We start from the raw sequence: 27,318 nt of genomic DNA on the forward strand, positions 1-27,318 counted from the left end.
CCTGACCTCTCTCAATCTTAGTTCGTTACCCAGGAAATAATTCTAGTTTCAGCTGGGCACCCCACTCTCACCGTAGCTGACGTAACTGGGCCAAGCTCATGTGTAGGTGGTGGGGAAGAGAAGGAGCCAACCCAGGGGCTTGTATGTTTAATGTGGAATTTCCTATCTCTAGGAAGACCACAGGGTGGTGGTGGTTATGTGGGGTGGGGGCGTCATTCAGTTCACTCGTATCTAGCCAGCACTCCTACCCTGACCCTGGGACTCCTTCTTGCTCAGGGGCAGTGGGGCCTAGTTAGTAAGCCAGCAACAAGCCCACACACAGTCATGGTGGCCAGAAATAGAGCCCCTACCACCTCAAGAATCAGGCCTGTGGGTTACAGCAGAGGACCTCCCTCCACAAATCCATTCAGCTGTCCCACTGTCAGGGAAGGTGGTCATTCCTGTTCTGCTCCTCCCAGACCGGGCCTGGCCCCCGAATCAGCACCCTTGGAGCCCCACAACTCCTCTCCTTTAAAGCACTTTCCATAGTGGCAATCTTACATGGGTTAGGCTTCTTTGATGTCTCTCCCCATGCATTCTAGAAACTACAGGGATGGGAAGGGTTTTGTCTGTTCCCTTCAGGGCTGTGTTCCCACAGCCCCTTTGCATGGTGCCTGGCACATAAGGAGAGCTCAATAGGTGCGTGAATGAGTAAATAAGGGAGAAAGGCAGGTAATGCTACTCTCTTTTACAGGCAATAAAATGGGCCCAGAGAGAGGTCCGACTGTCTTCAGGCCCAATTCCTATAGTAGGAGCACCCAGGAGCTTAGGGCCACACCCAAAGGCCCCAGGCCCTCCATGGTCTTCTCCTCTTCCCGTGCTCCTCTAAGGCACTGCAGAGCCAGACCCCAGCCTCAGATACAAGCCTAGTTTCCCAGGAAAAGATACAACCGGCCAGACACGTTCTTCCACAGCAACTCGTTGAGGCAGGCTCTATTAGCACCTCCATTTTAAAGATGAAGAAACTGAGGCAGAGGGAGGTAGGTGGTACGCTCAAGATAGCAGCAGAGTTTAGGTAACGAACCCCGAGGCAGTGGAGCTCGAGGCTGCCCTCTTATCCCCTCTGAGTTGCTTGTTACAGCACAGAGCATCAGCGGAGGCATCAGGAATCATGTGCTGCTAGCTTCGCCTTGAGCGCCGGATGAACTGTTCCCTCATCTGTAGATTGAGATCATTAATAGTGGGCTAGCCTATAGGGTTGTTGAGAGATTAAACTAACGCAGAGTTTAGTACAGTGCCCTGAACATAGTAAGCGATCAATAAATGTTAATTATTGATATTCTTGTTATTGTTATGTTTCTGAGCTTGGGAGGGAGAGCTGCAGGGCGCTATCCTTTCACTGTTTGCAAGTGAGGTCATCCTGAGAGCCTAGGGCGCGGGCCCCTCGCACGCCATCACCAGCTTGGAGCGGGCGGCGACAGCGAGAGGGACAGCTGCCCTGGCCCCGCCCCGCCAGACTCTTAAAAAAAAAGGGACGCTCAGCGCAGGCGCAGAAAGGCCCGCCTCCTGCCCCGCGCCAGCGCCGCCGCGAACGCGCATGGAGGGGCGCGCGAGCCCACTGGGCGAGCCCCGCGCCCGGCCCGCGGGGGCCGTGCTGTACCGAGGCCCCGTGGAGCCGCTCGTCTTCCTTGCCAACTTCGCCTTGGTCCTGCAGGGCCCGCTCACCACGCAGTACCTGTGGCACCGCTTCAGTGCCGACCTTGGTTACAATGGCACCCGCGACAGGGGCAACTGTGGCAACCACAGCGGGGACCCCATCATGCAGGTAGCGGCGGCGGGGAGGAGCGAGCAGCGTGGCAGGGGCCGGGCCTTGGGCTGGAGCGTGGGGGCAGCTCAGGGGGCGGGGCCTGCGTAAAGGTGGGGGGCAATCTCGAGGGTTCTGGGTATTGGGTTGTGGGCGGGGCCAGAGCAAAGTTGCGGCCCGGCGGAGAACTGCGGCGTGGGGACGCGCGAAGTTGACCTAGATAAAGCAAGACCTTGAGGGTTAACAAAAGAGGGTAAAAGTAAGAGAATGGGCCCTTGGGCCCTTTCCCATACCCCTCGCCAGTGTCAGCTTTTAAGAGTGGTACTAAAATTCTCTGAGGTTTAAGGCTCCAAAGAAAGTCGTCATCCCTGTATCTCCCAGGGTGGTGATGGTTTAGGGGGTGGGCAACCCAGAGTGAGGAGTAGCACCCTGGTAAGACTCATGCCCCCACAGGAAGTGGAGACCCTTACCTCCCACTGGACCCTCTACACGAACGTGGGCGGCTTCCTGGTGGGGCTCTTCTCGTCCACCCTGCTGGGCGCCTGGAGTGACTGTGTGGGCCGCCGCCCGCTGCTGGTGCTGGCCTCGTTTGGCCTGCTGCTCCAGGCCTTGGTGTCCATCTTTGTGGTGCAGCTTCAGCTTCACGTCGGCTACTTCGTTCTGGGCCGCATCCTTTGTGCTCTTCTCGGTGACTTCAGTGGCCTTCTGGCTGCTGGCTTTGCCTCTGTGGCAGATGTCAGCTCCAACCGCAACCGCACCATCCGAATGGCCCTGCTGGAAGCATGCATCGGGGTGGCAGGGATGCTGGCCAGCCTCCTTGGGGGCCACTGGCTCCGGGCCCAGGGTTATGCCAACCCGTTCTGGCTGGCCTTGGCCTTGCTGATAGCCATGACTCTCTACGCAGCATTCTGCTTTGGTGAGACGGTGAAGGAGCCGACACGTGCTCGGCTCTTCACGCTCCGTCACCACCGATCCATTGTCCAGCTCTACGTGACTCCAGCCCCGGAGAAGTCCAGGAAACATTTAGCCCTGTACTCATTGGCCATCTTCGTGGTGATCACTGTGCACTTTGGGGCCCAGGACATCCTGACCCTCTATGAACTGAGCACACCCCTCTGCTGGGACTCCAGGCTGATCGGCTATGGTTCTGCGGCTCAGCACCTCCCGTACCTCACCAGCCTGCTGGTCCTGCGGCTTCTGCAGTACTGCCTGGCTGACACCTGGGTGGCTGAGATCGGCCTGGCCTTCAACATCCTGGGGATGGTGGTCTTTGCATTTGCTACCATCACACCCCTCATGTTCACAGGTAAAGTGTGTGGGCTCAGGAACAGTTTGTCCCAGAGGCACTGGGTAAAAATTGGGGGCCAGCCACTTGCTGCCCCCAAATATCGTTCATCCCTGTGTCTTTGGAAACATCATTATGCTCCCAGCCTGCACCGGAGGACAGACAACTAAGAAACCTCATAAAAATGCCATCTTCGTAATATGGAAAATATCGACCTTCCATAGCCAAAGTAATTATTCCACATTATCAACCATAAATATTGTTAGTAAGATAGAGCAAAAGACAAAAGTATGGGTCATACACTAATTGCTTCACTCCTTGGCCTAGCACAGCCTATATTCATGGTATTTTTTAACAAAGTCCATGCCATTAATGCCTTAATACTCACTTCTCTGATAAGAATCACAGGACCTACCTCAAATATCCTTGGTCAGCTTCTTTGAGTTTTTAAAAAAGCCAGTCTTCTCAAACCACAGATGTCAAATTCCTACTTGCGTTAGTTCTTCTCTTCTTCCTTTTTTGGGTGGGAGAGGGGCAGCTGGGAATGAGGAAATTAACTTTTTTCAAGGAACGGATTTATTTTGATAGAGCCCTAAAATACTTTGTGTACAAAGTCAGCTGTTCAGTAATCACGGATTTCTTAACTTGGCTTTTTCCCTGGACGGCGAGGCTGAAGGGGACCAGGTGCCTTTCTGTCCTGCCCACTGCATGTCCCCTGGGCTCAGTGCTGGGCTCATGGCCCTCGGGGGTGCAGAGATGATGAAGACGCTGTCATTGCGCTGGGGAGCCTCAGCAGAGTGGGATTTGGGGGCCTGACACCTGCCTCATCGTATACCCACTCTCCTCTAGGAGTTTGCAGTTTTGCTGAGGAGGCAGCAGTCACACGGGGAAGGGAAGTGGTTATGAAGGAAACAGTGTAAGCCCGCGAGTAAACGCAAAGGGAAGAGGAACCCGCATCTGCTGGGTACCCGCTCTGCCACACTCTTCATGGAGGTTACCTCATGTATTCGTTTCCTGTGGCTGCTGTAACAAATTATCACAAACTTAGTGGCTTAAAACAACAGAGATTTATTCTCTCGGAGCTCTGGAGCCCAGAAATCAAGAATCAGTATCACTGGGCCGAAATCAAGGTGTCAGCAGGGCCACACTCCCTTCGGAGGTTCTGGGAGGGAATCTGTGCCTCGCATCTTCCAGCTTCTGGTGGCTGCTGGCATTCCTTGGCTTCTGGCTGCATCACCCTAACCTCTGCCTCTGTGGTCCCATGGCCTTCTCCTCTGTTCTATTTGTGTCAAATCTCCCTCTGCTTCCTTTGCATAAGGATTCGTGTGATTGCATTTAGGGCCCAACCTGGTAATCCAGGATAATCTCTCCATCTCAGGATCATTAACTTAATTGCATCTGCAAAGATGCCTTTTCCAAGGAAGGCAACACTTACAGGCTCAGGGATTAGGACTTGATATCTTGGGGGGCCATTATTCAGCCTCCAGAACCTTCCTGTGATGAAGGCCTCATTATCCTTTTACAGATAGGAGTCAGGCCCAAGTCCACACAGTTAGTAAGCGATGGCATCGGGTTTTGAACTGACTGGGTTCAGGGCTGACTCCAAAGCCCAGGCTTGTTTTCTGTGCCCCGCCACCTCCCTATTAAGTGCTGGGTGCATGGGTGACACCTGCTGTGACCACAAGAGGTGTTCTTATAAGAATGCAATTGGTGGGGAATCAGCGTTCGTTCATGAAAGAGGTAGCAGGTCGCCCAAGCCTTGAGAAGGGTGGTTTTCCATTCCTCCTTGGTCATTCTCTCCTTCACCATCAAGGAAGTTCTTCCTGTGTCTAGCCTGAGCCCCACATGGAACATGTACAGGATACATCTTGCTACATCTCTCTTGGGCACCCCTCTCTCCACCTCCATTTTCCTGTGATTGTTTCTTCTCCACAGGGTACGGGCTGCTCTTCCTGTCGTTAGTCACCACACCTGTCATCCGGGCCAAGCTCTCTAAGATGGTGCTCCACTCAGAGCATGGTGAGTATTGGCCTGCATCTGGTTCCTCATGCCCAGTGTTGCCTGAACTGGGCAGAGGGCAGCTGTGGGCCAGGAGGCAGCTTACCTTCCTCTCTCTTGCCCTGGAGAAGTAAATAGCCAAGACAAAGACACTTCTGTCAGGTTCCCCAGGCCTGGCAGGGGACCACAGTGCCTTGGCTTTCAAACCACAGAGTTGGAATTCGCAGTCAGCGGAGCACGATGATGTTCTTTTGGGTAACCCAAGCAAGGATTTACTCTTGCCAGACCTCACCTTTTCCATCTGTAAAATGGAAGTGATGATGCCAGAGTTCCTGCTTCACTGGGGTCAGAGCATACAAGTTCAGAGGCAGCGAACAACTTTGTGGTGTAGATTTCATTGGCCTCAGGTGACAGATGAAGAAGCAGAGGCCCAGATGGTTAAATTCTCTCACTGAGGGTCACTCAGTAAGTGGTGGAGCTAGGATGCAGACCCATGACCATTTTTAAGAGCAGCAGGTCTTAGGATCTGGGTTTTAGTCGTGGCTCTGTCACCCACTGGCTCTGTGATCTTGGGCAGGTCCCTTTCCCTCTCTGGGCCTGTTTCCTTATCTGTAACGTGAGTGGTTTGCTCTTGATGACATCTCCAGTCCCTTCTAGTTCAGACAGTCTGACACAGTTTAATCTCAACTTCTGTTGGGTTGTTGCTCATTTTGCAAACTTTGGGTTCTGCCGGCATATCTATAAAGAATAGCTGCTCAGGCCTCTGAGTCTTTAGACCTCAATCTGGAAACATCTGGCTCATGCACTTTCCCCATCCGCCCTGGAACGAGGGTCTGGTGATGACTCTGGTGCTATGTATGGCCCACCATGGCTTCTGTTGTCCCCATAACCCCTGGGCCTTCATTCATTCATTCGCTCAGTAAGCTTTTTTCCTAGCACCTTCACTGTGCCCAGAGATGTCAAGGGGAACAGGAGAAAAGAACAGCCCTTACTAACTGGTCACCTCCAGGGGGCCAGGCCCTGTGTTAGGTGCTTTGCATGCAGATTTAGTGTTGCCAACAGTGTATGAGATAGGTATTATCCTTATTTAACTGAAGGGGGATGGGAACCCAGAAGGATAAGTGACTTATTCAATGATCACACAGCTAATAAGTGTTGGAGCTGGAATTTAACCCAGCTATTAATCCCAAAGGGGAGATATAGCTGACTTCACATACTTTTGACAGTTCCATCATGTTTTAGATGCTGTGAAATATTTGTTTTCCTGTGTGAGGCTGGGGTGGTGAAAACCCCCTCGCTTCTTGATCACTGAGACCATGCAGGGGTGATTCCGAATAGGATAAACCAAAACCCATTTTTGTCAGGCTTTCACTAGAAGATGTCATATGTATTTTTAACACGTGAATTTAATAACAGCCGTTTGTTTTATAGCCCCTGTGTGCCAGGTGCTTTCCATGCATGACCTCACTGAATCCTTATCACAACACATGATGTAGGAGTTATAGGGGAGGAAAGTGAGACTCAGAGAGGTTAAATGACTTGCCCCAGATCACACAGCCACAAAATCTTGGGGCCAGGATTTGAATCTAGGTCTTTCAAACTCCAGAGTGTGGTATTTATTTCTTCACAGGTGCTCTCTTTTCTGCTGTGGCCTGTGTGAATGCATTGGCCATGCTGACGGCCTCTGGCATCTTCAACTCGCTCTACCCAGCCACTCTGAACTTCATGAAGGGCTTCCCCTTCCTCCTGGGAGCTGCCCTCCTCTTCATCCCAGCCATTCTGATTGGGTAATGCAGGGCTCTGACCCAAGCTCATAATGCCCTTTATCCCAATGATTTCCTTTTCTTCCTCCTCTTCCCAACCAGAAATGGCAGCCTCCTTCCTGAAAGCCTTCCGCTGTTGGGGTCTCAGTCCCAGCCTGACTCTCCCCTTGCAGATGGCTGCCTAATCCCCAGGGAGCCATTTCCCAGGGGCAGCAGGGAAGGGTCAAGCTAACATTGCTTTTTGGCAAGGCTATGTTCTCTCCCCCAGTTCCCCTCATGCCCCCCCATTTCCCATTTTGCAGATGGAACTACGGGTGCAGAAATGTGTCAAAGGGAAGCCCAGAGAGCTTCCTCGGCTGCTTGTGGCTGGGCCACAGGCTAGCCTTGCTCACTGGCTTCTTCCCCCATAGCCTTAAGAAGCACTTTCCAGAGCCCTGCCCTGTCCCGCCCCCCAGCTTGGGGAGGGGGATACCTGTACCAGCCCACCCAATAAAGCCTGCGTCACTTCTCCAGGAGTTGAGGGTCCCCCCCGTTGTCAAATCTGAACTCTCTCTCTGGTCTCTCACAGGATGCTGGAAAAGGCTACTCCTCACCCTGAATTCCAGCAGTTTCCCCAGAGCCCCTGATCTGCCTGGGCCAGAAGACAGAGGGCAAGAGGAGCCAAGTGAGCACAACTAGCTGGAAGCATGCATCTAGGACCCCAGCCCACAGCAGTCTGGCAGCTCCCCTCAGAGGGCATGGTGGTCAAGTTAGACCAAGCCCCACCTCATCCACAGCTGCGCCAGCCTATGACTCCAGCATCTAGAATTGTACCCCAGTCCCACTCCAGGGCAGGCAGTAGGGAAGCCATTTGGAATAGGGTCTGTTTACCCTTTATGCCCTCAATCACATGGAACCCTCTGGGGGAGAGGAGAGGTCCTGATGAAGGTGACGACTCAGGGACCACTTGAAGCATGAGGGATGGCATCTCTGCTCCAGCTCAAACTGCACGGCTCACAGTGCTGAGGTCATGGCATGCAGCCACCAGTCACTCCTTAGTGATGACTATGGTACCTATTAGGCTTTGTGGTGAGGAAGGGTTGTGGGAGGGACTTGGTGCCGTCTGGAGGGAGAGTGCTGCTGTGTCTGGGTGGCAATCAATCCCCTGGGCTTCACAGTGCCAACTGTAATAATAAATCGGTAGAATCACACTGAAGTGAACCTTCTGGTCAAGGTGTTGGGCTGTGGGCCCTGTGTTTTCCTGTTCCCAGTCTGCCCATCAGGTCAGCCAGCAGCAACTGCTGGGCTGGGCAGGAGCCCCTGAGCAGCCAGGGATTCCTACTGGGTATGGCCAGCCCAGACCTCATCTGGCTGCCCATTCTCTTCTCCCGAGCTGTGGGAGATGAAGGGCTGGAAGGCTTGCATCAGGCCACTGGAGAGGCTCGGGGCAGAGCCCTGGCCGCTCATTCCTGAGGGTCAGTCAGAGATCCACTCCTTGAAGGCACCTACACTGGTCTTCCTGGCTACACCAGCCCAAGCAGAATCGCGTTTTCTTACACTCAGCCTTCTGATGCCTCCCATCACTCGGCATTTCAGCAGGGCCATGTGCTGAGACCATCCCTTGTGCATCTGTAGGTCAACGGGAACCTGGAGATGGTTCCCAGAGACTGAGGGGCCCATATTTGGGCATTAGGAAAGCCTGGATCTGAAGTTGAAAGGCAGAATTGGATTCAATATTAAGGCAGTGGCTTTGACGAGGGCCATAAGCCCCCAACCAGACCCAAATCAGGGGGTACTTGACTCTTCAAACCAGAATTGGCCACAGGGTTTGGCCCCCTGCTGCCATTTCTACCCTCGTTCTCTCTCACCTGCCCTGCCAGCCAGTTTCCTGCCTGGACATCACACAGGTAAAATGGGGGTGGTCCAGGGCATACCAGGGTCAGCTGTGGCCTCTGCAGCTGGGCCTGTTTCCAGATTCCCATCTCACCGTCCCCTCTATTATTAGGAGACTGAAGCAAGGAGGCCTTCACTGACTGTCCCAGCATGAGGCAGTGAGGAGGGTGGGAAAAGGCCCTGGGCTGGCCTCAGGCCTGGGCTCTGCTCCCGGCACTGCCTCTGACTTGCGTGTAGCCTTGAGCAAACCCCTCTACGAAGGCTTAGATCAGCCATGCCCCAAATTGTCTGATCGTGGTTGGACAAGTTAGCAAACACTGGATTAGATAACGTTCTGAGATCCTTCCTGCATTGTGCATTCTAGAATGAGATGCCTCTCCTCATGGACCTGGGGTAAGGATGAATGAGTTGGATCTGGACTTTTGACCTTTCAGTGTCCCTGAGCAGTTCTTGGTCCCAGGGAGGGGTGGGGTGAGGTGGGCTGACCTAGCTGACTCAGCCCCGACCCGGGGGCAGCAGCTACAGCCCATCCAAGCAGAAAACCCTGACCCTGCAGACCCATGTCAGAGCTGGCTTTGGGGGGAAGGCTTTTTTTCAGCCCTTTGTTTCAGGACCAGCCCTGTGGGGCCAGGCCTACATGAAAGGTGAGGGCCAAGGTGCCTGCCCTGGCTGCGAGCTGGGCAGTTTGTCATGAGCTGGGCAGTTTGTCACGGCAGGGGAGGCAGGCCCCTGAACACACTGGGGGGAGGGTTGTCACTTCAGCTGCCCTGGTTGGGGCTGGAGGCTGGACTCTGATTCCCCAGAGAGACAGGAGTGGGGCAGCAGTGGAGGGAGTACCAAACAGATAAAGAAACAGGGCCCTCTCTGAATACTGCCCACGGGGAACCTCCGGAGGGAGGGCGACTGGCGACAAAAAACCAGAAAGCTTCCCCTGGAGGATACTCATCACACTGTATTATTATTGTCTCTGTTCTGTGAGGGCTACGTCCAGTCTGCCTCAGTCACCGTCATACCCAGGGCCTGGCACTGGTGGGCTCTTGCGTGGCATGGAGGAAGGAGGAAAAAGTGCAGTGAAAGCCGGGGTTGGGACCAGGACCGGCTTTGACAGTCTCCTTGGCAGGGAGGGAAGGGGTTCCGAGCCTGGAGCGAGACTTTCAACTTTCTGATGATGTGGCTCAGGAGCTAGGAGTGACCTGGCCAGCGCCTGTGGGAGGCAGCTCTGGGTGCTGAGCCAGCCTTGAGGTGTGACCCCAGTGCCCTCAGGAGGGAAGAGGCTGGCACATTCCAGCTGACCGCATTAGCTGAAGCCTGGGTTAATAAGCCCACAAGGGAGGGTACTTTCTTGCTGTCCTGCCCTAGTGGAGGAAGGGGCAGGGGGACATTGCTGCTCATTTATTTCTGCGGAGCCCCTGGGTCAGCCTTTCATTGCAAAAACCTGTTCCCCATTACTAGCTTCTTTGGGGCAGGGGAGAAGGCAGCTGTCTGTGGAGCCGCAGCCCTGCCCGGGCGCAGCCTCCAGGATGCTTCTGAGGAGAGCAATCCCTCTGTCAGTGGACTGAGCACCAGGAGGCCAGGTCTGGGTCCTGGGGCTGCCACTAATGACTCGGGAAGCTGGGCACATCATTCAGTTCCTTTGCTGTAAAATGGAGATGAGGATACAGGGTAGGGTTGCTGTGCTGATCAGAGACCATGGAGTGGCGTGGCGTGGAAATGGCGAAGATCTGTGAGGGGTGTGTGTTTCAGAGTCTTGCTACTTAAGTCCTTAACCACCAGCATTGGCTCACCTGGGAATTGGTGAGAAATGCAGAAACTCAGGCCCTGCCCCAGGTCTCTTGAATGGAATTTTAGCAAAATTTCCAGATGATTCGAATGCACCCCTTGCCCTTCTTCAGGATCTTGCCTCTTCCCAGGGAGCTGCAGGTTCTCCCCAGGCTATGGCTACTGCCGTGGGGGGCTGCCTCATCCTGCCTGTCCCTGAGCAAGTGGGTGGGCAGCCTTGCGTGAGGGGCTGGGGAAGCCAGGTGGGCCAGGCTAGGCAGGAGCCTGAGGCACAGCACCAAGGCGTGGGTAGTGTGGCTAGCTGCCCTTTGAGACTTGGTGTCCCCTACCCAAGCAGGGGGGCTCCCGTGCACCAGAGAGTGCAGGGAAGCTAGCTGCAGCAGCACGCCAGCCAGAGGGCCAGCTCAGCCTGTCCCTGACCCCCAGATGTGGCAAAAGAGGCTGCACCTCGGGGAGGCTGCACCTCAGGAAGGCTGAGCGAGGACTCGGGACCAGGCCAGGCTGGCTAAGGGCACTGAGTGGTTACAGGGCAAGGCCACGAGGTGGCAGGAAGTGGTGAGCAGGGGCCAGGCAGAGTCTAGGTGGAGAGCCATCACTGGACTCTCATCCCCGCCTGGCTACTGGGCCCAGGCCCTTGCTTGGCTGGGGATTGTCCTAATTCCTGTCAGAGGCCTTTCGCCTGCTCAAGCTGGCTGCGGTCAGGGCGGGAGACGGGGCAGTTTGCAGCAAACGCTCAATCTCCAGTGTGTCCAGAACTGAGCAGTCACCAACCATGACCCCACCACCTGAGACAGAGAACCTGGTGGCAGGGCCTTGGGGGGAGCGTGCAACCTTAGCACTCCCAGTGGCTGGCTTCCCTTCCTTTCCAGATACTGAGGAAGCTGGGTTTGAGGTGGACCATGAGGGCAGGGGAGAGGGAAGAGCCATTTCCTAAGAAGGGCCCAGACTGTATCAGTCTGGGGAGGCCAGTGTGAAGAGCTGCTCCTTCCGGGGGACAATGGAAATAGGTGTCACAGCAGGGCTGTGACTTGGAATTATGGACTGGTTAAGTTGGGCCCATGGGTGCGGCACCCTCCAAACTGGTGTCGGAGCCTGCAGACGAGTCCCGGGAGGAGCGGCCCTGCAGGAAGCGGATGATCTTCTCAATGGTGGCCTCCTGGTACTCGTGGGACCACCTGTGGGCACAGAGGCTGGTGGGTCAGGGGGCTGGGCAGAGGGAACTGCTAGCTGGGGGGGCCTGTGTGCCCACCCCCCCCCCTCCTCACTTGATGCCATTGAAGGTGAGCACGGCCTGTATGTCCTCAGGCAGGGCCTGGGGCTCCGGCCACTCGAAGCCATCAATGACTGGCACAATGTTCTTGCCACAGCTCAAAGCAGTTGCGATCTCCTGGAGAAAGAAGAGAGAGGAGGAGGAAGAGATCTCATCCAGGTCCTCATCTGAGTCCTCATCCAGGGATCCTGGGGCCAGGCAGACACTAGGAGGGCCAATAGCCCGAGGCTGAGCCCAGGGTGGGATGCTGGTCCTGAAGTCCACCTTGACTTCTCCCTCACCCCTTATGATATAACAAAAAATAAGTATTTGATCTTTGTCCCAGGTTCTTGGCATAGAGCTCCTAAAATCCTTGGACTCTCCAGATGATGGGGTTGGGGGTGCCTAGATAGCTTCAGGATGGGGGCTGATCACCAGAAAGACCAAGCTATGATTAGAGGGTTAGAACTTTTAGCCCCCCACCCTGACCCCCACACCTCAGGGTGTGGGGACAGGGGCTGGAGATTGAGTTCAATCACCAATGGCCAATGACTTAATCAATCATGTCCACATAATGAGACCTCCATAAAATCCCCGAGGGATGGGATGGGTTGGTGAACACATCTAGGAGCTGGGAGGGAAGCCGGGAGAGGGCATGGAAGCTCATGCCTCCTCTGCCCGCGCCTCCACCTCCACCCCTTGCCCTGTGCATCTCTTACATTTGGATGTTCCTGAGTCATATCTTTTATAATAAACCAGTAATAGTTAAGAAAAGTGCTTTTCTGCATTTTGTGCATCATTCTAGTAAATTATTGAACCTGAGGTGGGCATCATAGGAACTGCTGAATTTGTAGCCAAGTCAGAAGTGTGGGTAGCCTGGGAACCCAGGACTTTGGACTGGCATGTGAAGTGAGGGCAGACTTGTGGGGCTGAGCCCTAAAACCTGTGGAGTCGGACCCTCGCTCTGGGTAGTCAGTATCAGAACTGAATTGAATTGGGGGACACCCAGTTGGCATTGACAAATTGGAGAACTGGTTGTTGGTGTGAGAAAAATCCCACACGATTTGGTGTCTGAAGAAAAACATCACATGCCCTGCATCCAAATTGATCCATCGCAAGCCCTGCCAATTGTACTCCTTATTCATTTCTCAAATCCACCCATTTTTCTCTACCTCCGCCCCATCACCGCCCTGCTCCAACTTCCTTACCTTTTTTTTTTTTTTTAAAGATTGGCACCTGAGCTAACATCTGTTGACAATCATTTTTTTTCCTTCTTTTTCTTCTCCCCAAAGCCCCCCGGTACATAGTTGCATATTCTAGAGGTGAGTGCCTCCGGGTGTGCTGTGTAGGACGCCGCCTCAGCATGGCCTGATGAGCGGTGCCATGTCCGCGCCCAGGATCCGAACCCTGGGCCGCTGCAGCGGAGTGCGCGAACTTAACCACTTGGCCACGGGGCAGGCCCCACCAACCCCCTTATCTTTATCCTCCACCAGTCTTTCCTCACTCACTCTTGCCCCCTCTAATTTGTTCTCTACCTTGCCCCTTCACCTGGCTACTCTTTGCAAAATGCAAATCTGATCATCTTGCCCCCTACTTAAAACTCTTCAAGACTTTACATGGCTCTTAGAATAAAATTCAAACTCCTTAATGTGGTCTGAAGGCCCTGTGTGGTTGGCCACAGCTAACTTTTCAATGTCCACCCTTGCACTGTCCTCCCAGCCACACAGACCTTGCAGCCCCTTATATTTGCTATCCTCTCTCCCTGCACAGGGCCTTTGCGTGTGCTGTTTCCTCTGTCTAGAATGCTCTTCCCTGCCCCTTCACCTAGCTCATGCCTACTTGTTTTTCTGATCTGAGCTCAGTCAACACTTTCCCAGGGAACTCTTCCCTCACTTCCCTGACCAGGTCAGATCCCCCTATTACAGGCTCTCATAGGCTCTGCAGCACGTGCCACAGTTGCAAAGTTAAATTAATTAATGAGTAATTTACTTAATACCTGTCTCCCCCACGAGCCTAAGGGCAGGGAGTATGTCTGTTCTTTACTCACCTTATATCGCAGCATCTTTCACAAAGCCCTGCTCATAGTCAGCCCTTGCTAAATACTTAATGGCTGGCTGGCTGGCTGAATGAATGAATGAAGGAATGAATGAGTGAATAAATGAATGAGACCACAGCAGAGCAGTTAAGGGCTGCACTCTGGCATCATCAGATCTGGGTTTACATCAAGCCTCTGACACAGGCTTTGTGACCTGAGGCAAAAACAACAGACTCTCCAAGCCTCTGTTTTCTCACATATAAAATAGGGTTAATGACAGTCCCTCTCACATAGGATTGTCCAGAGGAACGAGGCGAGTGTGGGAACGGCACCGAGCAGGCCGTGTCTGCTTAATCAATAATATGTTATTATTTCCTCCTCTGTAAAGTGAGGTAATAAACCTACCTCACAAGGTTGTTCTGAGGATATTGCTTACTATTAATGGGTGCTCTGGTAAGTGCTTATTGAACGGTTTTTCCCTTTCAAGGGGGAACCACAGGGATTGGCCTTTCTTGAGTGCAGTTCACTTGTGGTTTTCCATATTGATTACCCACTAAATGGGGCTTCGGGGAAAGCAGTTTTAAAACCAGAGGCAAAAACAATCAAGGAGGGATGATGCAGCCTTTGGGACTGGTCCAGGGCACAGGCTCCCTCCACCCTGCCTGCCTCCTCCCTCCGTGCCGTCTGCTGGGACGACGATGGGTGCCAAGCACCCGTGTAGAGCAGAGCCTTCCTAGGGGAAAAACCTGCATAATTGCAAACTTGATTGGCTTCTGGGCAACCTCTCCATTTACGAATGAGAAGGACGCCCAGAGAGGAGAAGGGACTTGCTCCCAAGTCACACACACACTCAGCCCAAGAGGGGCCAGGTGTCTAACTCAAGCCTTCAGATTCCAAGTCCAGGGCTGTTTCAACCAAGCCCTCTGCTTCTCTGCTGAGAATGTGGATGAATTCTGACCTGGCAGAAATTTATTTGGGAATCTTCAGACATTTGTTTCATCTAGAATTACACAAAACCAAAGACAGCACACTGCTTCTTGCAGATTCAGAGGCTGGCCAAGAGAGGAATAATGGCTTCTTTAAGATCACCCAGCTGGTTAAGAACAAAAACTTGATACGGCCAGCCCATGGCTGAGTGGTTAAGTTTGCGCACTCCGCTTCGGCGGCCCAGGGTTTCGCCAGTTCAGATCCTGGGGGCGGACGTGGCACCGCTCATCAGGCCATGCTGAGGCAGCATCCCACATGCCACACCTAGAAGGACCCACGACTAAAATATACAACTATGTACTCGGCTATTTGGGGAGAAAAAGCGAAAAAAAAAACCCCAAAAACCTGCAGATGTGACATGGGTCCATCCATCCATCCATTCTACAAGTATCAATAAGTTTCTACTGTGTCAGGCACTGAAGATACAATGGTGAATTAAACAGCAGTAGCACTCATAGTCATTATATTAATAACAATAATTGCTGCCATTATAGAGCAGTTACTATGGAGCCAGGCATTATGCTAAGCACTTCACAAATTCTAACTCTTTTAGTCCTTTAACAATATCCTAGGGAATTAAGTGCCATAATTATCTCACTTTACAGTAATAAACATGAAGCTCATTGGGGTTAAGTAACTTGCCCAAGGCCAGAGCCAGGATTCAAACTCATAGCTTTGTGCTCTGAACGATTCCATTGTGCCTGTTACTATGCTCTCCTGCTCCCCCTCCTTCCCTCACAGAGGCTATTTTTCAAAGCATTTTCATCCATCTCTGACCCTCACAACAATCCTACAAGGTGAATAGGACAGGTAAGTTATCCCCATTTTGTAGATGAGAAATCTGAGGCTCCGAGAGCCTAAGTGACTTGCTAACGTCCTCTTACAGTTGGAGCTATGGCTCCTGACTTCCACCTGGGCCATGGAGGTTGCTGGGGTGTGCAGACGAGAAAGAATGGGAAGAGGACCTTGTCCCCTGGGCCACAGGCCAATGCTGGGACTACAGAGGACAGCACCTACCTTGTGCACCCAGTCCTTGCAGTCATGGTCCTGCATGCACTTGTCCAGTGCCCCGGCCGACAGCACCAGCACAAAGTTGCGGGCACCCATGACACTCTGGATGAGCTTGTCCTCGAACTTGCCTGCTTCCAGCTTCTCCACATCGATGAAGACATTGAAGCCGTGCAGCTGCAGGTGCACCTTCAGGAGGCTGTGAAGAGGTCCTGTGTCAATGCCCTGGCCTGGCCCAAGGAGCCAGGCTGTCTGCTGCCGGCCCCCCCTCACCTGGCCAGCTGGGAGCCTGAGTTCCTGCGGTAGCTGATGAAGACATCCGGGGTGTCCCCACCGGGCTTGCAGCCAGAGCAGGGCAGTGGGGAGTGCAGCATTTCTGAGGCAGGCAAGAGACAGCTTGGTGAGGGAGGCTCCTCCCCATCACTCCCCACGAGGGGCATCATCCCCTGCCCACCCGGCCTTCTCAGCCCAGGCAGGGTGTCTTGTTCCAAAAAGGGGCACTGAGGTAGAGAGATGGGGCTTACAGGAAGGAAGGCTGCTAACTGTTGGTGAGTCCCTCTCAGGAGGCAGGCACTGTGTTTTAGGGACATTGATACCCACCTCCAGCCCTGCCTTCTCTCCTGAACTCCAGACCTGCATGGCCAGCTGCCCGTAGGCGCTCCAAACCAACACCTCCCAGATCCTCCCATGATCCCCTTCTTCCCGGTTTCCCACCAAAGCCAGAAACCTGGGTATCAGCCTCGTCTCCTGCCTCTCATTCATTCATTCAGCAAATATTTACCATGTGCCAGGCATTATTCTTAATGCTGGGCATACAGCAGCGAACAAAGCAAACCAGCGGTGCCCTCGTGGAGCTGACGTCCAGTGCTCAGAGCCAGGCGCCGGGCTTTATGGAGTCTTCCTCCCAAACATCTTGGACTCCAGCCCCAGGGCCCTCCTATGTCCAGGCCCCCAACTCCAGCCTCCTCAGTGGTCTCCCCCAATTCACACTTGCCCAGTCTAATCTGTTTGCACAGCTACCAGAGGGATCTTTCTAAAATCCAAGTCTAAGTGTGTCATTGTCCCCACTTAAAAAATGTGCATGGCTCCATACTTCCCATAGAAGAGAACTATAAGCTGTTTTTGTCATAGGACCTTCCTGTTTCTTAAAAAATGGGATTTTATTAGGAGCTGCAACGTAAAAATGATGAAAGTGGATCTGCTTTGGTTGAAACAAAAGAATGGGGCGAAAGCCCAGTCCCTTGTCCCCGATAGGAGCTTGGTGTGTGCTTGCTGAACGAATGGGTGAATGGAAAGAATTCATCTTCTTATAATATTCAGACTTAACATTCAGAGACAATATTTGTCTGTGTATGAAGCAGAAAGATGGAGGTTCAAATCTCAGTTCTGTTATTTAATGGCTTTTATAAGCTTGGAAAATGTAGTTAAATTCTTTAAATCTTAGTTTCATCATCTTTAAAATTAATACCCTTGATGGAAATATTCTTTAACTTTGATTATGCTGGTAGTCACTCAGGGGTGTGCTTTTTCAAAACTCGTCAAACTGAACACTTTTAAGTTCAATTAGACCTTTTATTTTTATTTTTTAAAAGTTGATTTAAAAAAATTAATGGTCACTGCATAGAGTGGATGTAGAGATTAATGAGATAATATCTGTTAAAAACTTAATATGGGACCTGGCATATAGTAATTGACCATAAATATTAGCTAAAGAGTAAATTAAAATAAATAAGTGAATAGGGCTGCTAGAGCCCTAGAATCCACTCTGCCCTCATGACCTCCCTAAAGCACTTCCAGAACCCAGACTTTGTCAGCTGTTGGCTAATAGGATAAGCCCCTGTCTTCCCACCCATATCCCATGTCGCTCCCTCCATGCTCTGTCTTACCTCCACGCTTGCATGTGCTGCTCCCTATGCCTGGGTTGCTCTTCCTGCTGCGCCCCGCCCCCCGCCCCCCAATACATCCTTCCTGCTGCGCCCTCCCGCCCAGTACATCCTTCAAGACCTGGTCCAGCATGCTCTAAATGCCTAGACCTGGGTGGACAGGGTGCAATGATTCCTCCGGGGGCCCACTGGAGTCCTGGGCATGCCTCCTGCCATAGTGACAGCCTGTTATATACCAGCCTTACTCCCACCCTCCTCCCCACCTCAGACTGGGAACTTCTTGAGGGCAAAGCGCAACATAGTCATCTTTGCATCCTCAGAGTCCAGTCTGGCAGAGCGCATGTACTCAAACAGCAGCGAGGCTCCGAGGCCCCACCACGTGTCTCCCCTCGCCCCTCCAAGGCTAGGGCTAGGGCAGGGGTGGGGTGCCAGGCAGGCAGGCTGACCTCTGGCGGCCGAGAGGATGCGGGCGCGGTGCACGCCCAGGCGGATGCCGCAGTCCTCCAGGAGCTGCTGCTCGGATACGCGGTGCAGCAGGGAGCGGTCCAGGCCGCAGCTGACCAGGCCGTAAGTGTATTGGCGGAAGCGCGGGTCCAGGCTGCCCAGCCAGTCAGCCAGGTTGCTGCGGTCGCACGTAGCGTAGCTGGCGAAGGTCTTGAGCTCCGTGAGCTCCCTAAAGAATCTGCACCCCGGGGAGGAGAGGACGCTGAGGTCCCGATCCGGGACTGGCTGGTGGCGGAGGGGGCATTTAGTTAGACCTCGCGGGCAGGGGGCGGGCAGGAGGCTCCATACCTCTTGCGGGTGATGCCCGACTTCATGCCCAGGTCGGTCTGGAGTTCCTCCTCCGTGAGCCGCAGAAGCAGGTCGCCATCTACCTGTTGCTCCTGGGAGAGGGGTCAGATTTAAGGATGGGCTCCTATCCTCAGCCCTTGGACCCAAAGCACAAGATGCAAGAGGAGGGAACTGGGGACGGCGATGGAGGAGGCGGATGGGACCCATATTAGAGCCGAGTGACCCTGAAAATGGCTGAATACAGGGTCCCCACCCTCGAAAGGCCACCCTGGCCCTGTGGGTGTGCGGGCCGGGAGGGGGCGCAGTTGCCTGTGTGCAGGGCGTCCCTAGCGGCCGCGCGCCCTCGGGGATGCGCCGGCTCCGACTCCGGGAAGGCAGCCCCACGCGGCCCTACCCGGAAGCTCTGGCAGTACTGGGAGAAGCCGATCTGCTGCAGCCACGTCTGGACCTCGGCCTCCTTCCAGCTGGCCACGCAGGACAGGATGGGCCGCGGCACCTCCTCGCCCAGCAGGCGCAGCGCGCGCTTGGCCAGCGCCGACGTGGTCCCATTGGTGGAGTAGGAAACGAGGCGTTTCAGGCTCTGGATGGCGCCAATGTCACTGAATACCTAGAGAGGGGTGGGGAGAGGGTGTCTTGGAGTCACCAGCTCGCCAGCCACCCCCAAACGTGCCCAGTCCCTCCCCTCGCCTCTTCTCACCCCTGAAAGTGCCCTAGCCATCTGCCCTAGCCCTGCCTTCATCCAACAAATCACCCAGTCATGTGGATTCCCCCTCCGGAAGCTGGTCCTCCTCATGTCTCCCTTCTGCAGCTTCCTTCCGTCCTGGGATAAAGTGTGCGCTCTCAGTACAGCCACCAGGCCCCCCACAGTGCAGCCCCTGCCCACCAGTCCCAGCTCACCTCTCCTGCACCAACCGCATTTGTCTGACATCCACCCACGACGAAGGTGATCCCACCTCTGGGCCTCAGCCCATGGTGTTCCAGCCTGCTTGTGGGAGTCCTACTCATACACTGGAGTCCAAATTGATAATCACCTCCTCCATGCAGCCTGCTTTGATTCCCTCACAGCTTGGCCCATACCTCCAGTTAGGCCTTGTTCCACACTCTGAATGCCACTGTCATTAGTTGATAATACAACTTCCACTGGATGATAGCTGAGGTCATGTCTTAGTCACCCCTAAAATCCCATACTTGGCACACTGCAGGGCACAGAGTGGGGGCTCACTAAGTCTTTACTGCACTGCACTCACTTGGCCTTGCTGGGAAAAGGGTACCAGAGCTGGTGGGCATGGCTGCTTCCCAGACCCAATCCTTGGGGACTTCACTCCCTACTTCCCTTCAAGACCCTTCTCCCAAAGTAGAATGACCTGCTTTGTAAAGCCAGTCCTCCCACAGCCCAACTCTGGGGCACAGAGAGGAGAATCAGAAGGTCCTAGAACACTGGACCTTGGAAGAGGCCTCAGAGACCCCCTAACACAACAGTCTCTTCTTGATCTGTGGGGACACACACAATGAGTGACAATCATCTGTGAGACACACTCCTCTGAGTGGCCCCAGATGACAGCCCTGGTAACAGACAGAGTGGTCCAGGCAGTGTGCACCACTTCCTGTGCACCAGCTGTCACTGATCCCGAAAGCCCCCAGAGGAATGCAAAGGCGGGAGAGTGACGTTATAGGGATAATCTTGATTCTGTAATATTTAAAAAGCAAAAAACATGAACTTTTGATAATTTAACTATTACTAGTCCCACATCCAGGGTAAGAACTGCTGCTGTGGTACACTCTTTCCATTTTCCAGAGGAAAAAAATGAGGCATGGAGAGAGGCCCAGAGAGGGGAAGCCAGGTACCCAAGGTCACACAGCAAGTGAAGCAAAGAGCAAAGGCTTCAAATCTAGCCGTGGGCATGGGAACTCTTGAGACTCAGGTGGGAGTTATCTGGCCGACACGCTGATATCCTGCCCCAAGCCTCTGTCTGTATACTTCAGCTCCTTCCTGGACTCCAGACCCAAATGACAAAATGGCCCACTGGAGCTCCCCAACTGGTCTCTCAGGCACCTCAAACCCAATCTGTCCCAGTGAACTCACCCCCACACCCCCAAGCCTCTCACCCAGTTCACCTTGTTTCAGTACCACCTGCCACCATCCACTAGGTTATCTATGTCCACAGCCAGGAGTCATCCTCAGCCCCTCCCTCTCCTTCACCGAGCCACTCACCGAGTCACTCAAGTCCTTATTATCTCTTCAGCACCTCTGGAATCAGTCTGCTTCTCTCTGCTTCTGCTGTCATGCCGCAGTCCCCAACCTCCACTGTCCTAACTGCCCCCCTACCATGGCCTCCTATCTGGTCCCCTTGCCTCCAGCCTCAGCCCTGCCAATCCCATCTCCAAGCAACAGTGTCCCCTCCTTAAAAACCTTGGTCTTGCCTTCAAGGCCAGAATGACTGGTCGGTCCCTCGTCCTTCTCCTTGCTTCACCTAATACTTATGTGTACTTGAAGTCGCAGTTGACTGTCCCTTCCTCTGGGAAGCCTTCCCAGACGCCCTCTAACCCCCGCCCGATCCCACCCTCGCACCCACCTTGGTCTTGCCCTGTAGGCTCTTGATGGCAGCCTCTGCACAGAGATAGAAAGCCCCGATGCACTGCGCCTCCAAGCGCGACGAGTCGAGCAGCGGCACGAGGCGCTGCAGGTCGTCGGGCCCGCGGCCCTGGCTGGTGTCGCTGGCGTCCACCAGGCAGCGGGCGAAGCGGCCGGGGTCCAGCGAGGCCACGAGCGGCTCCACTAGCGCCAGCGTGCCGGAGCGCTCCACCTCGCGCTCCACCTCCTTGTTGGTTGCCAGCACCGCCACGGCGAGGCAGGCGTGCAGCCGCAGCAGCTCGTCCTCTTTGGAGAAGGCGAGCGGGAAGAGCCACTCGGCGGCGCGCTTCTCCACCATGCGCCGCTGCGCCGCCTGGCCCCCGTGCAGCGCGCAGTTGGCCAGCGCCAGCGCACAGTGGCGGAGCAGCGCCGGGTCCATGCGGCGGCACCAGTACAGCACCGCGTCCAGGCCGCCGGCCGCCACCAGCCGCTGGCACGTCTCCTCCGAGTGCTTGAACATGTGCTCCAGGATGCCTGCAACGCTCCGCGCCAGCTCCACCGGCTCGCGCTCCTTTGCCAGGTTCAGGATCACACCCAGCCCGATGCGCGCCACGCGGTCCCTGCCGAGAGAAAGTGGGACGGGGACAGTAGAACTGTCGCCTGGGGTGCTCGGCTTGCCCCCTGGAGGCCACAGCCTGGCCACTTATCTCTCTGGGCCTCACCAGTGTTACATAGGACATGAGCGAGAGCATTATCCTCCCTGCCTGCCCGCCTCATCTCCTGTCCTGGGAGGACCAGACTTCTCTGATTCTGAGGGTGCTTCACCCTGGCGGCACCCATCTCCTCCCCAAACCCTCCCCTGGAGAAGCAGTCTGTGTGGTGGTTAAGAACCCTAGCTCTGGAGCAGATCCCCTGGGTCCTGGTTTCTTCTTTGCCATTTTCTAGCTGTGGGACCTTGGGTACCTTCCTTTATCTTTCTAATTCAGTTTGCTCATCTCATAAATAGGATAAAAAGAATACCTAGCCCATAGGGTTATTATGAGAACTAATGTGATAATCCACGTACAGTGCTCCCTCAGCACAGCGCCTGGCTCGTAGGAAAGACTCAATAGATGTTAACTTCTTATCCTCATTTGAAGCGTCCCTTGAAGTCCACCACTCTTATTAGCCTTGCCTTCAAACTTCTCTTCATGCCATGCTGTGTGACTGGGGGGTATTCATTCATTCATTCAACAGACGTATATTGAGGACCTACTGAGTGCCAGCCACTGCACTAGGGGCTGAAGTTGACCAGTGACTAAGAGTGACTGGAGCTTATACACAGCATATACAGAGACAAACCATAAGCAAGTAAACAATGAAGGAACAGGATATCAGTGATATGGCCATAATTCTAGCAAAACCGGTGATGCAATGGAGAGTGCCTGAGCGGAGGGCTACGTCTGAGGAGGTGACATCTTAGAGTGAAATATCCAGAGACCGCAGCCTGCAAGTGTGTGGGAGAAGAGCCTAACAGGCAGAGAGAACAGCAAGGACAAAAGCCCTGAGGGCTGATGAGCTCAGCACGTTTGAGGAATAGAAAGAGGGCCAGAGATACCTGCGATGTCTAAGACCAACAAGGAAAAAGATAAAACCAACAAAGGATTCATATATAGGATACATAGGTAAATATTCAAATTGATAAGAAAAAGGCAGTAAATCCAAAAGAAAATGGGCAAAGGACAAAAGAAGAAATCCAAGATATTAACAAGCAAATAAAATGATGCTCTAACTCACTAGTCATCAGAGAAGTGAAAATTTAAACAGCTATCACTTTACATCTATTAGACAGGAGAAGGCAGAAGCTGGGTAATGTGGAAGGTCTGCGAGGTGTAGGGCTACGAAACCTGAAGCTCTGTAGGTGGAGGTTGAGGCTCTTGGGTTTATATCTCAATGAGATTGTCACACAGATACACAAGAGGAAATGGACAGGGTGGTTCGCTGCAGTGTTATTTGTGATGGGGGAAGCTGGTAGCAGGCCGGTGTCAAGCCTGGGAGAGTGGAGAGGCAAGATGGGCAGGTGCCCACTCTGGAGGACTAGGAAGCAGTTACAAGTGACTGAGCAGATGGTAACATAGCAACATGAGGGATCTTTAAAACACAGTGCTGAGTGGGGAAAAGTAAGAAATAGAATGTGCTATATAACACAGCACCATTTGTGTAGATGGGAAATACATGCACACAAAACAAGAATAAAGATTTTACCAGAACACAGATAGAAAGACACACGTTAAATATGCTGAACAGTTGCCTATGGGATTAAGTCAGAAAGATGGTGGAGATATTAGTCCAGAGGAGGAGTGGGGTTGCATTTTAGGCATAGATGTATGCAAAGACTTGGAGATGTCTGAGAGCTGGTGCGCTTAGGGACCTGCCCCTGCCTCGGCCATGCTGAAGTGAAGCCATTTCAAGTTACTGAGGCTGGGGGTTCAAGGGGAGAGTGAAGAAAGAGTCCTGAGGGCTTTTGAACCATCCCAAGGCATTTGTACTTTTCTTGATGGCAAATGGGGAGCCATTGAAAGGCTTTAGGAAGGGGAGTGACCTGGTCACTCCTGGGTTTCAGGAAACTCATTTGGCTGCTGTGAGAAGGACGTGTCCAAGTGAGAGAGCCTGGAGGCCAGCAGAGCAGGCCAGAGAGTTGCCACGCTCCGGGCAGAGGTGAAATTTCCCTGTCTTCCTGACTTCCACAAATGATGTCTTCCACAGGTGACGTGACCCCCAGAGACTTGGAGGCCCAGCCAGCCATGGAGTCCTTGCCTAGTGAGCCCCATGGTGACCACAGTGCTGTGGCTTTGCACCCACTGCAGGCCCCGGCTGAGCCCAGAACATGGCATAAGGCCAGCACAGTTGTGCTGAGCTGATCACTGAGCTTCTCTGGAGTCTAAAGGCATAGATGGGTCCTAATCATCCACTCGGGCAGCTGGTGATTGTTCCTTTTATCAATGAGAAAGCCAAAGCTCAGAGAGGTTACATGACACACCCAGGGTTACACAGCTGGTGAGAGGCATCGCTGGAATTTTAACTCACATTTCTCTCCGGAGCTCAAGATCCTTTGTTTATACTTTGTGCTTCCAGGACAATCTGACTACATAAACCCTGAGACTATCAGCACCAGGGTGTGCTTAAGCAATCATCTAATCCAATCATTTCCTGAGGACCAGTGAAGGGAAAGCCTTGCTCAGGAACATCAATTCAGAGAGAGGACTTCATTCGGAGTCTCTTGACCCCCTGCCCTCGCCTTTCCCTATGCACTTGACACTTCACAGAACTTGAACTGTGTGCTTGTTGTGAGGTCTGTTCACTCAGCTCCCAATTCTTCTGCAGCCTGAGAGGCTGTGGCCTGGGTTCAAATCCCAGCTCCAAAGGAGGGGAAATGGTACATATACACACATATACAAGAATGTACATATAATGTACATATATGTGCAAATACTAGCATATGCATAGACTCTGGAAGGCCATAGAAGAAACTTGTTTCACTGGTTTGCCTCCAGGGAAGGCATCTGGGTGGAAAGAAGAACTTTCAAGTGTGTATCTTTTTTGTGCCTCTGTGCTTTTTTGAATTTACGTGCAATAGTTTTCTGGTTTCTTTTAAACATGTCTCCTCCACTTATTCACTGTGTATTCTCGGGGAAGCCATTTAACCTCTCTGAGTTAAACCATTCAACCTCATTGTGGTTCCCTGATGGGGATGGGCTGTGAATTTCGAGGGCTAGCAGTCAGATGGGGCCCTTTCTGGGTATTTTGGAACCAAGCTCAGAGGGCCCTATCTTGTTTTGCTTCTCCTGGTATTTGGGGGTGAGGGGAGCTGTGACCTAGGCTCCTGGGCACTGGCTGTGGCAGCCCCCTGGGAAAAAGAGAGCTGCAGGAAAGGGAATAGCAAAAGGAGGGGGTGCATTGATGGAAGAAGCTTCTTTTAAGAGGAGGTTGGTTGATGGAGGAAGGACAAGATTTCATTGACATAAATTCTCACTGTGTCACTCCCCTTCTCTCCCTTCCAGCCTCCTCCCCGCGCTGTCTAGACAGGTGAGGAGATACTGCCTTTCTTTGGGAGGATTTTGATCGCGCGACCAGGTGCGCTCGGCTCTGTCCTTGGTCCTGAAGTGATGCCAGCGCCACACGTTCTTTCTCAGGACCAGGGACACTGGTTAGTGAGACTCTTTTCTCAGTAATTCTGAACCTGGTGAGGATTATTATTTTCAATCTTGAAAAACATCAGTGCTGTTTGCATCTTGCAGCTCTCCTCTTCCTAGGGTGTTGGCTGCACCCATTCCTCAGGAACTCTGTCCCAGCCCACGCGCCAGGCCTACAGGGCACACCCGCCAACCTGGGCCCACCACGTCCAGTGAGCACCCACTCCGTTTGTGAGCCCTTCAAATTTATGGCCAATCCCCATCAGGACACCTGATGTTATATGGGAGATTAATGACTTGCTGAACAAGCAGAACCCTAACTTGGTCTCCCAGCTTAAATGGCTTCATTCATGAATTTTTGACAGTTGTATCATTTCCACCATCTATGAGGTTATTTTTACTTTTTGAAAGTCGGAAAGAAAGCACCCCTAACCTATGCCCATAACACTTGTGAGAGCTGCATGAACTGAAAGTGACCCTTCCAGACCTGAGGGGCCCAGGAATTCAGAATGAGACTGGAGTGTGACAGCCTGGTCTGCTCTGGTAGCTGAGGGGAGAGAAAGTGGGTGCTCAGGGGTCCTCATATTCCAGGGAAGACCCCAAGAGGCAAGCAAGAGTGGCAGCTAGGCCTCAGTGCGACCCCACCTACTGTATCTTGGCACTATGTGGGGACGGGGTAGAGAACACATACTCTGTCTGGCCCCTGCCCAGCTCTGCACCTCGGTTTCCTCTTCCCCGACCCATTCAACCCAGCAGAAAACCTCCTGTTCCCCATTAGCAGCAGCAGAATGAGATCATGTCTGGCCTGTTATGTGGACCAAAATGAAGAAGAAGGAAGCAGGAGGCAGACAGGAGTGGCATGAAGGGGGAAAGTAAAACGAAGTGAAAGTCAGCACTCATTTCAGCCTGGAGAGAGAGGAAAGGGGAGACCCATCCTCCCTTTTCTGAGTATTGTGTTCTCTTCCTTACTCAGTGGCAGAGAGAAGGCAGCATAGAAGGGCACCCAGGCCCGTGGGGAGGAGGGCTGTGGATTTAGGAGGGCATTGACAATAGGATCCCATCTCCATCATCAGAACCAGGGACAGATTCCTGTCCTACTACTCCATTCTTCCTCTCCTTGTCTCATTCCTCACCCCACTAGCCCTGGGAGCGAATCCTGGCTGCACCATTAGTTCACTGTGTGACGCTGGGAAAGTCTTTAAACTTTCCCAAGCCTCAGGTTCCTCATTTCTAAAATGGACAAGCTGATCCCCAAGAGGGGTGTAGTGCAAGAAATTGTACAGGTGAAGCAGTAAAGGCACAGTGTGAGTCACACGAAAGACAGACCAGGCACTCGACCACTCTTGCTGCCCCACCGCCCCCCACCCCCACCCCCGCGCTCTCCTCTCAGCCCAGCATCCTCACCGGTTCTCAGCCACCAGGATCTGCTCTAGCAGGCGCGCGGCCTGCACGCGTGTCTCCAGCTCCGGCGCCTGCAGCAGCCGCAACAGCAGATCAAGGCCTCCGTCCAGGCGGATGGCGTCGCACAGACCCTGGGCTACTTCGCGGCCCACGGCCGGCAGCAGCCAGGCCTCCTCCACCAGCTGAAAGACCTCGGCCAGGCCGGCGCCCACGGCCCGCGCGCCGCCCGCCTGCTTCAGCGCCGACAGCGCCTGCTGTAGGTCGGGTAGCGCGCGCTCCAGGGCGTCCTGCACCTCGGCGCCCGCCCCGGGCGACACCTCGCGGGGCCCATGGCCTCCCGCGGCCCACCAGAGGCCCGCGCCGCCTCCCCCGTCCTGTCCCGGCACCGCTAGCCGCTCGGCGCCGGGCCGTGGGCCCGACATGGCGAAGAAGCGGCACAGCTTGTAGGCAGAGAGGAGCAGCGTCAGGACCATGGACGCCGGGCTGCGGGGGACATCCCCAGCCTGGAGGGGCGGGGCCGGGCGGAGAGACCCAGACCTTGGGAAAAGGGGGACCCAAGAAGGGACCAGGGAGAAGAAGATACAGGAGGGAGGGATGACAGTCAAGGGCGCTGGTCAGAAGTTTGAGGGAGGGGTGAGGGCAGGATCTGGGACGAAGCGGTTGGGGAAGGGGATGCAGGTGTAGATGCAGGCGATGGGCTGGAGGAGGGAGAGAGGAGGCGAGGAATGGACCCAGACGC

The 27,318-nt window shown here is 53.8% G+C and overlaps 2 protein-coding genes across 5 annotated transcripts; one reads left to right on the forward strand and one right to left on the reverse strand.

Annotated features, from left to right (window-relative positions):
- Positions 1–1,507: 1,507 nt before the first annotated feature.
- On the forward strand, positions 1,508–8,019 carry SLC46A1 (solute carrier family 46 member 1). Of its 2 annotated transcripts, XM_014862108.3 has the most exons (5): positions 1,511–1,804; positions 2,237–3,089; positions 5,004–5,087; positions 6,697–6,853; positions 7,398–8,019. In XM_014862108.3, the coding sequence occupies exons 1-5, from the start codon at positions 1,577–1,579 to the stop codon at positions 7,453–7,455; spliced, it is 1,380 nt and encodes a 459-aa protein (XP_014717594.1). In that variant the 5' UTR covers positions 1,511–1,576; the 3' UTR covers positions 7,456–8,019. The 2 variants fall into 2 exon arrangements, with proteins under 2 accessions (XP_070338815.1, XP_014717594.1); XM_070482714.1 differs by lacking the exon at positions 6,697–6,853 and having other exon boundaries at positions 1,508–1,804.
- A 1,610-nt stretch (positions 8,020–9,629) lies between these two features.
- SARM1 (sterile alpha and TIR motif containing 1) lies at positions 9,630–27,193 on the reverse strand. 3 transcript variants are annotated; one of them, XM_044744921.2, is made up of 10 exons: positions 26,583–27,193; positions 21,008–21,626; positions 19,186–19,254; positions 18,829–19,041; positions 18,435–18,526; positions 18,089–18,324; positions 16,033–16,135; positions 15,769–15,958; positions 11,746–11,867; positions 9,630–11,655 (listed from the first exon to the last, which is right to left on the reverse strand). In XM_044744921.2, exons 1-10 carry the CDS (start codon positions 27,050–27,052, stop codon positions 11,526–11,528), a joined length of 2,244 nt encoding a protein of 747 aa, XP_044600856.1. In that variant the 5' UTR covers positions 27,053–27,193; the 3' UTR covers positions 9,630–11,525. The 3 variants fall into 3 exon arrangements, with proteins under 3 accessions (XP_044600856.1, XP_014717592.1, XP_070338813.1); XM_014862106.3 differs by lacking the exon at positions 19,186–19,254; XM_070482712.1 differs by lacking the exon at positions 11,746–11,867 and having other exon boundaries at positions 9,641–11,655.
- Positions 27,194–27,318: the final 125 nt, after the last annotated feature.

The sequence above is a fragment of the Equus asinus genome, chromosome 13 (genome assembly GCF_041296235.1).
Source record: "Equus asinus isolate D_3611 breed Donkey chromosome 13, EquAss-T2T_v2, whole genome shotgun sequence".
NCBI lineage: Eukaryota > Metazoa > Chordata > Mammalia > Perissodactyla > Equidae > Equus > Equus asinus.